General features: G+C 30.7%; 1 protein-coding gene across 1 annotated transcript; it reads right to left on the minus strand.

The window, feature by feature from the left end:
• Nucleotides 1–3,436: 3,436 nt before the first annotated feature.
• LOC112695507 (protein KINESIN LIGHT CHAIN-RELATED 1) lies at nucleotides 3,437–6,694 on the minus strand. Its single transcript, XM_025747864.3, has 3 exons — nucleotides 6,371–6,694; nucleotides 4,146–5,994; nucleotides 3,437–3,850 (listed from the first exon to the last, which is right to left on the minus strand). Exons 2-3 carry the CDS (start codon nucleotides 5,984–5,986, stop codon nucleotides 3,637–3,639), a joined length of 2,055 nt encoding a protein of 684 aa, XP_025603649.1. The 5' UTR covers nucleotides 5,987–5,994; nucleotides 6,371–6,694; the 3' UTR covers nucleotides 3,437–3,636.
• Between the last annotated feature and the right edge of the window lie 1,616 nt (nucleotides 6,695–8,310).

The following is an 8,310-nucleotide window of genomic DNA, read 5'->3' on the forward strand; positions in this document are numbered from 1 at the left end:
ATTCGGCTAGAACCACGGACTTTCTTTTCCACTTCAAAATATTCTTTTAAGCAAATAATATATTTCCACCGAACACTTTGTTTATCTTTTATTTTAGTTAAATTACATATACTAAAACCAGCAGCATGTGCATACTTTTTGTAAACTTCTCTTCTATCTTCAGTAATATTAAAGACCATGCCAACTTTCGATTTCAATTTATCTTTACATTTTGAAATCTATTCTTTTAATGTATTTAATATATCATTTAAATCATTTGAATGCTATATAAATTAATTTTATTGTCTTGAATTTTTATTAAAATATACCTAACAAATAAATTAAAATTCTATTTAATATGTGTAAAAAGAACTTAAATTTAATTAATTTTACACAAACTTTATAAAATAAGAAATTAGATTTATATCACTAAAAATAAAAAACTTTCACATAATTCAAAGATTATATATACAAATAATTCTTTAAAAAAAATTAAAATATATAGAAACATACACGTACTGGGATCAAATTCATTCACACTATGGATAAAAAAGGACACATACAATTCTTTATGCTTATGAATAGAAACAGACAAATATACTTTAGGGCAATTCACCTAAATAAATTATTTCACCTTTAAAATTATGCAAATGCATTGTTTCCAAAACGAAGATGCAAATGCATTATTTTACATATTTATTGAAACCGCTACTGGCAGCAGCGGTTTACAGAAATACAGAATCTACTGCTGCCAACCACGGATTACGTTGAGTTGTGGCAGTATGGAAACCGTTGTTGCCTGCCGTGGTTTCTGCATGATTATGATTGGTCATAAACCGCTACTGGTAGCGGTTTATATGCATTGGAACACGTGTGTAAACAGCTAGAGACAGCAGCGGTTTACGTTGAGTATGAAAATAAATAGTAAAACTAATCTTTATCTAAAAAATAATTACGAAACAAATAATTAATGATATATACTATTTAAATAATATCATAAATAAAAAATTTAATTTATCATTTTACAATATAATTTATTTTTAGTAAAAAACAGTGAACTTTTTTATTTGATTTGCTATTTTTAGTGAAAAATATTCACTATTTTTTACTTAAAAAAATTATTTTATCATTCATGAGTTTTAGATGGGATGAATATAAAAAAAATTAATCTTAGTTTAGATATTTTATTATTCTGTCAATACTCACTCTTTGATTTGCTATTTAGTCTTATTTTAATAATAAATACAAATAAAAAATTATTACATGCATATTTATATTTTTTGTTTTATTCGTCAAAATTATGATGCTATCACTATTATTTATCCAATCAATCAACTATACAATACAAATAGTTTTTATTTTTTGGCATAAGAAAACAAAGTGGCACAAATAAAAAAAATTCATTTAGCTAGAACTTCAAATGCAAATCAGCAACAAAGAACACAACTCATGTTCTAAACTCTCCAAATCTCTTTTGTATGGTTGATATAAATAAAAGAGAATGAAATAATTTTTAAAGATAAAAATATATGATTTAGTGAATTTTTGGCTAAACATAAATTATTTTATTATTTATAAATTCTAAAAGAGATGAGAATAAAAAAATTAGTCTTGATTTATATAATTTAATACTTTGAGTATTGTATTTTTTTTATTTGTAATTTAGTCTGACTTTTAATAATAAATACAAATAAAAAATTTATTACATGCATATTTATATTTTTTAAATTATATTGTGAAATGATAAATTAAATTTTTTTATTTATGATATTATTTAAATAGTATATACCATTAATTATTTGTTTTGTAATTATTTTTTAGATAAAGATTAATTTTACTATTTGTTTTCATATTCAACGTAAACCGCTGCTACTTCTAGCGGTTTACACACTTGTCTCAATGCACATAAATCCCTACTGGTAGTAACGGTTTATGATCAATCATAATCATGCAGAAATCGCAGCAGGCAACAGCAGTTTTTATGCTGCCACAATTCAACGTAATTCGCGATTGGCAGCAGCAGATTCTGTGTGTTTCTGTAAGTAGCAGTTTCCATAAATATGTGAAACAATGTATTTGCGTCTTATTTTAAAAATAATGCATTTACATAATTTTAAAGGTGAAACAATTTATTTAAATAAATTGCCCTATACTTTATGAGTAGTGAGTGTGAGTCTTAGAAAGTGATCTTAGGATACTTTATGACCACTAACAAGAATTTAAAAGAGAAAAAGCAATGAAGAAAATTAGGAATGGCAATGGGCTAGTGATTATTGAATAGTTTTATGATAGAAAACGTTTGTATCGGTTTTAGGTTATCAGAGAGTTTGGTGTCACGTGATTTTTTAAAAAAATTAACTTTAATTTTGGCCATTAAATTTAATCTGTCTAATGGTAATAATTATGTTATTTTTATATAAAAAATGTATTCTCAATATATATATATATATATATATATATATATATATATATGTACCGTCTCTGGTGGCTTCATTTTTCAAGTTGCTAAGATGGCTATAAGGCTCAAATTAAAGAAGGAGACACGTGGATATGGAGTTGCATGGGACGATAATTTGACCATGTTAGAGGAATCATAAATTTGGAAATCAAGCATTGTAAATGTTTTAAGGATAATGTTACTTAACTAATAATTTTTTTGAATAACATAAATAATTATTAATTAAATTAAAATATATTATATTTATAAATTATTTATCTAAATTTTAATATTAGAATAATCATCTGTACACTTAATAAAATATATATTCAATACATTTATTATTCACATTGTTTAATATTTTTATTGTCTACTTATATTTTTTCATGTTTTAGTGAATGTTTAGTTTATACACGACAAATTAAAGGAATGGAAGAGGTTTTGGAAGCACAACACGGCACAGAGAAGGCGAGGCAACGTCGCTTGGAGAGGTGGTGCCGCCGACGATTTGAAGCTACAGGATGGGAAGAACATAAAGAACACAACCACTAGACATGTGACATATATATATATATATATATATATATATATATATATATATATATATATATATATATATATATAAAATTAGTCATTGATCAGTTATTTATATAGAACGACACATGCAAATATACACGAATATATATGTAACTTATTTAATAACAAATTTTAGTATTTATATAACATTTCTGAAAATCTAATTCAAGTATCTTTACTGTATCCATACTCACAAATCTTTATTGTTATTCTTATGCATCTTAAAATCTCCGACACATTAAGCCATTTGAAAATAAGAAATGATATTTGGTTTATATATTTAGTATACACAAGGTAAAAAATAAAATAAAGGTATAATATAATTTCAATTGAAAAATTGCTGCAAACAACATTGTTTGTTGTATATTAATAATTAGCAGTTAGCACAACCTGAATGACATTAACTTGTAAGCAATAATTTATCCCCCAAAAAGTAAAGCAACATTTACAAGTCTATATATATATATTCAGCTATAAAAGGTTTTTAAAATATAAGATTTATTTAAAAACCACACTACAAAGATGTGACAAAGCAATTGTCTTTTGACATTGAATAGCTTCCTTTTGAAAGGATTAAGTTTTTTCATGAGTCCTAGCTAGTAGTGGCCCTTCTTCCTCCATATCTCTCATCACACAACAACAGATCAGGCATTGAGGAAAATAAGGTCACCCATAGTACGGACATTTCCATCAAGAAGCTGATCAAGTGACCTTCCTTTTCTTGTACGAACTCTCCCTGTTTGCTTCAACAACTCATCCAACCTTCTCTTCTCATCAACAACATCTGGATTTGCTGTCCCAAGCTTTGATTCCCTCATCTCCACTATGTAATCCAGAATGTCAATTGCATCATCCACCCTAAATCAAACATCAAAACCATATCATGACCAATATGTTTTTTTGCTACAAAAGTTTCATCTCATGTCAAGAAATGTCAACATCCTTAGTCATAGTTTGTCATTGTAAATTGGACTTTGAGTACTAGTGACATGACTTGATTTTATGAACTACTAATATACAACATTGTAAAATGAATATAACTTCCCGCGATGTTGTCATCTCTAACAATAATTAATATAGCTACTTTTGTTAAATCAATGGTTAAGATGCTAACGTAGCAAAAGAAAAACAAAGGGGTGTGTTTATATTATACCTGCCAAGTCCATCATAGGCGCCAGCAAGATTGCTATACACTCCAAGAGTTTCAGAGTTATATGGTCCATACTCTTGTTCCAGAACAATCTTTGCTTCTTCAAACAATTCTACAGCCTCTTCCAAGGCATGAAGCTGCACACAAGCAAGTCCCATTTGATTAAGAGCGACGCCAAAGTATGCTGATTTCTTATCTCCGCTGGCACGAAGCTTCGAGATAGCATTCTCCATAGCATCATAGCATTCTTGATATCTCCCCAACATGTAGTTGATAACTCCAATTTGAGCTTCAATTCCTGCAATAGTTCTTTGTTGTCCAGGCATATCCTTCAGTATCACAAGTGCCTTGTGCAGCAAGTTAAGTGCCTTTTCAGGCTCACCCATCGACTCGTAGATAACGGAGACATTAGTTAGACCAATGGCAATGTCCTCTGGCGGGACACCAGCAGCTGGATTCTCATAGATCCGAAGCGCGCTTTGGCAATAAAACCTTGATTCCTTTAGCTTCCAGGTCCTGTTATACAATTCAGCTAAGCGCACATAGACTGATGCGACCGCAGGATGATTCTCTCCTTTGCTGGCTTTGAAGACCTTCAGCGCTTTCTGGAATGCCACGATGGCTTCATCGTATCGAGCCAATGATATAAATGTATCTCCAATGCTACAATCAACAGATGCCACCTCAACTTCTTGGCCATTTGCCACCATTGCCAAGCTGGCTAAAACAAGATGCTCCAATGCAGCTTCATGATTTCCCTTTGTTTCGCATATAAGTCCCATTAACCTTCTATCGGCCGCTTCTTCGAGAGATTGGGGGGAACCATTTTCCCTATGAATGTCAAGAGCCATTTGGCATAGCCTCTCTGCTTCATCTAATTGAAATGCTTGAACATTGGCTTCAGCAACATACCTACAAGTCTCACCAACTCTTGGATCTGTTTCCCCCAAAACCTGCTTCTGTAGTTCAAGCCCTTCAGAGTAATAGATAATTGCATTCTTAATTTGGCCTAGCATAGCATACGTATCTCCCAGTTGCATGTAACCTGAGAATTTAGCAAGGGCATTTTGTAATCCTTCCTCAACAACAGGAATCTCAATTGAGCATTCAATTATTGGAATTGCCTTATCATATTGGCCCAAACTGCAATATATTGCTGCAGTAACATGTAAACACATAACCAAATCTAAACTTCTCTTTCCGTTAGCAACCTTCTCGAATATTCTCAACGCTTGAAGAGCCGCTTCGAGCGCTTTCTGTGGGTTATCCCCTACTGACATAAAGTCCCTTGCCTGCTTTAGAAAAACATGTCCCATTTCAGGCTTATCCAATATCGATGATCGAGGCGAATAATCAGCACCATTCTTGGAACCTGATGTGGTTAAAGGAGGTTTTGATCTGTTCATGCTAGTTTGTGTCTTCAAAACGCTCTCATTCTTAATTCCAGCAGGAGGCTTTGAAGCTGGAGTAGTCCTTACCTTGGATAAGGATTTTGTTAGTACTGAAAGGCCGAAATTTGGTAATCCTTTGTCTGCCTTTCTTGGACTATCCGTTGAAGATAACAAAGAATCAATTCTAGGCTCATCACCAAAAGATCCACAGCTTCTTATTGAAGGTGAATTATCAGCACCATCCCAGACATGTTCCAAAGAGGAAACACCAACCCCATGAATTGGAAACTTTGTACCGGAAAAAGTCCGGTGATGAAGTTTTTGTGGACTCAAGGGACTCCTTGGTGACTGGTTTGTAGTTATGGCTTTCTTAGAAGGTAATGGCTTTGCAATCCCATTCATTTCATGGACTCTCCCTTCATCTTGATATTCATTTGCAACATTTATTGGCATTTTCAGCTCTGTGTGAAGCAAAATTAGCAAACACAAAAAAATGAGACATAGATAAATAATATTTGCTAACAAAAAGCAAGCTCTTGACAATGCCTAACATTGAGAATCTAAAACAAAAATGGTGAAACAAAATTCAATGGATGGTGACAAAATATGATCAATTGTTTATTATGGTATTTAATTAATAAGGAAAGATGTAATGTGTATGCATGCTACAAAGGTATTAGATGACTTGAAAGCATTATTATCAAAACTTAAGCCATAAACATACTTGTAATTTGATATAATCAAATTAAAATTTAATTGATGTGCAATTTTTTTTTATATCATCCTTGTTTGTGTTGAGAGGAATAATAGAAGAAGGGAATAATGAAAAAGATGTACCTTAATAATGTGGATGAAACCAAGCAATGATGTGAAAATGGATATGAAGGAAAAGTCAAATTAAAGGGGAAAATCTTTTTGTTTTTGTTGTTTTGAATTTTCCCCTTAAATTTTATAATGAAAGAATTACATACAATATATACGTGAAAGAGAAGGAGAAAGGGAGGGTTGAGAGAACAAGTAATAGGAAGGAATAATAATAAGAAGAAGAAAAGGAAAAAAATGGTGTAAAAAGGAAAAATTTTTTTTTTTGATTTTTCCAGAGCTGGAATAGAATATTAAGGAAAGAGAAAAAAGAAAGAAAGAGGGGCAATCTAGCCGTGCGCAAAACCTACCTTCCTTGTCTCTTTTTTCGTTTTCTTCTACCAGTCAAACCTTTTATCAATATGCCACGTTGGTTCTGGTATTTTTTTTTTCTTTTTTACGTTCAATTTTGCCTTTTTAGTGAAAGACACTTTTGTCATGCTAAAAATAAGGGTCGAATCCCACGGAAATTGTTGGCTTGAAACAAACTATAGTTATCCTTACCAGTAGGGTTCTTTAATTTCAATTGTAAAGAAAATGAAAGGGCATAAAATAAATAATTATTACGCAATAATAAAGAATATGTTGGAGTTTTGGAGATGCTTTGTCCTCTTAATTCCTACAACATAATGCTTTCTCACTTTTATAAATGCAAGGCTCCTTCCATGGCAAGCTGTACGTAAGGCATCACCGTTGTCAATGGCTACTTCCCATCCTCTCAGTGAAAATGGTCCAAATGCTCTGTCACAGCACGGCTAATCATCTGTTGGTTCTCGATCATGTCGGAATAAGATCCATTGATCCTTTTGTGTCTGTCACTACGCCCAACACTCGCGAGTTTGAAACTCGTCACAGTCATCCAATCCTTGAATCCTACTTGGAATACCACAGACAAGGTTTAGACCTTCCGGATTCTCAAGGATGCCGCCAATGGATTCTAGCTTATACCACGAAGATTCTGATTAAGGAATCTAAGAGATACTCATTCAATCTAATGTAGAACGGAGGTGATTGTCAGGTACACGTTCATGGATTGAGGGAAGGTGATAACTGTCATGGATCATCACCTTCTTCATAGTGAAGCACGAATGAACATCTTAGATAGGAACAAGCGTGTTTGAATGGAAAACAGAAATAATTGCATTAATTTATCGAGACGCTGCAGAGCTCTTCACACCCAACAATGGTGTTTAGAGACTCATGCCGTCAAAAAGTACAAAGTTCAAATCTAAAATATCATGAGATACAAAATAAGTCTCTAAAAGTTGTTTAAATATTGAGAAAACTTAACCCTTCTTTTCGTATGAAATTAATAGTAAAAAAATTATTAAATAATTTAATATATTCTAATAAAAGATAATATAATATAACTAAATTATTATTTAATAATTTTTAATTATTAATTTTATATAAAATTAATTGAGTGTTTACCAAAATTTGTATCTTAATCTTTAAAAAGATTTTATAATAGTAAAATCTAATTTAAAAGTAAATATCTTTTCTTTTTAAAAATTCTCATACGATGATTTGAATTATAATTATTTTTATGTGATAATACATAATTAAGTGTAGGTGCATCATATGATAAAGAAAAAAAAAAATAAACAGATGAAGTTTTACTATGATAAATAGTTAGATACTTTTTTTAGGAGAATGTATTATTTTACTTTTATTAAGTTTTAAAATAATTATACATAATATTTTTCATTTTCTTCGTACAACAACTTTTTTCATCATAAAATTATTCTTAAGAGTATATATAATTTTTTATATAAAATTAAAGTAATAAAAATTAGGGTAAATCATTCCAATAAACCAAAGTATTGTAAATATTACATACATCACTTAAAACTAAAAACGTAACGTGCATGTTCCTGTTCGTGTTTTTATATAAATCAAATTAGGATTCATCGAAT

Source organism: Arachis hypogaea, chromosome 1, assembly GCF_003086295.3.
Source record: "Arachis hypogaea cultivar Tifrunner chromosome 1, arahy.Tifrunner.gnm2.J5K5, whole genome shotgun sequence".
In the NCBI taxonomy this organism is placed as follows: domain Eukaryota; kingdom Viridiplantae; phylum Streptophyta; class Magnoliopsida; order Fabales; family Fabaceae; genus Arachis; species Arachis hypogaea.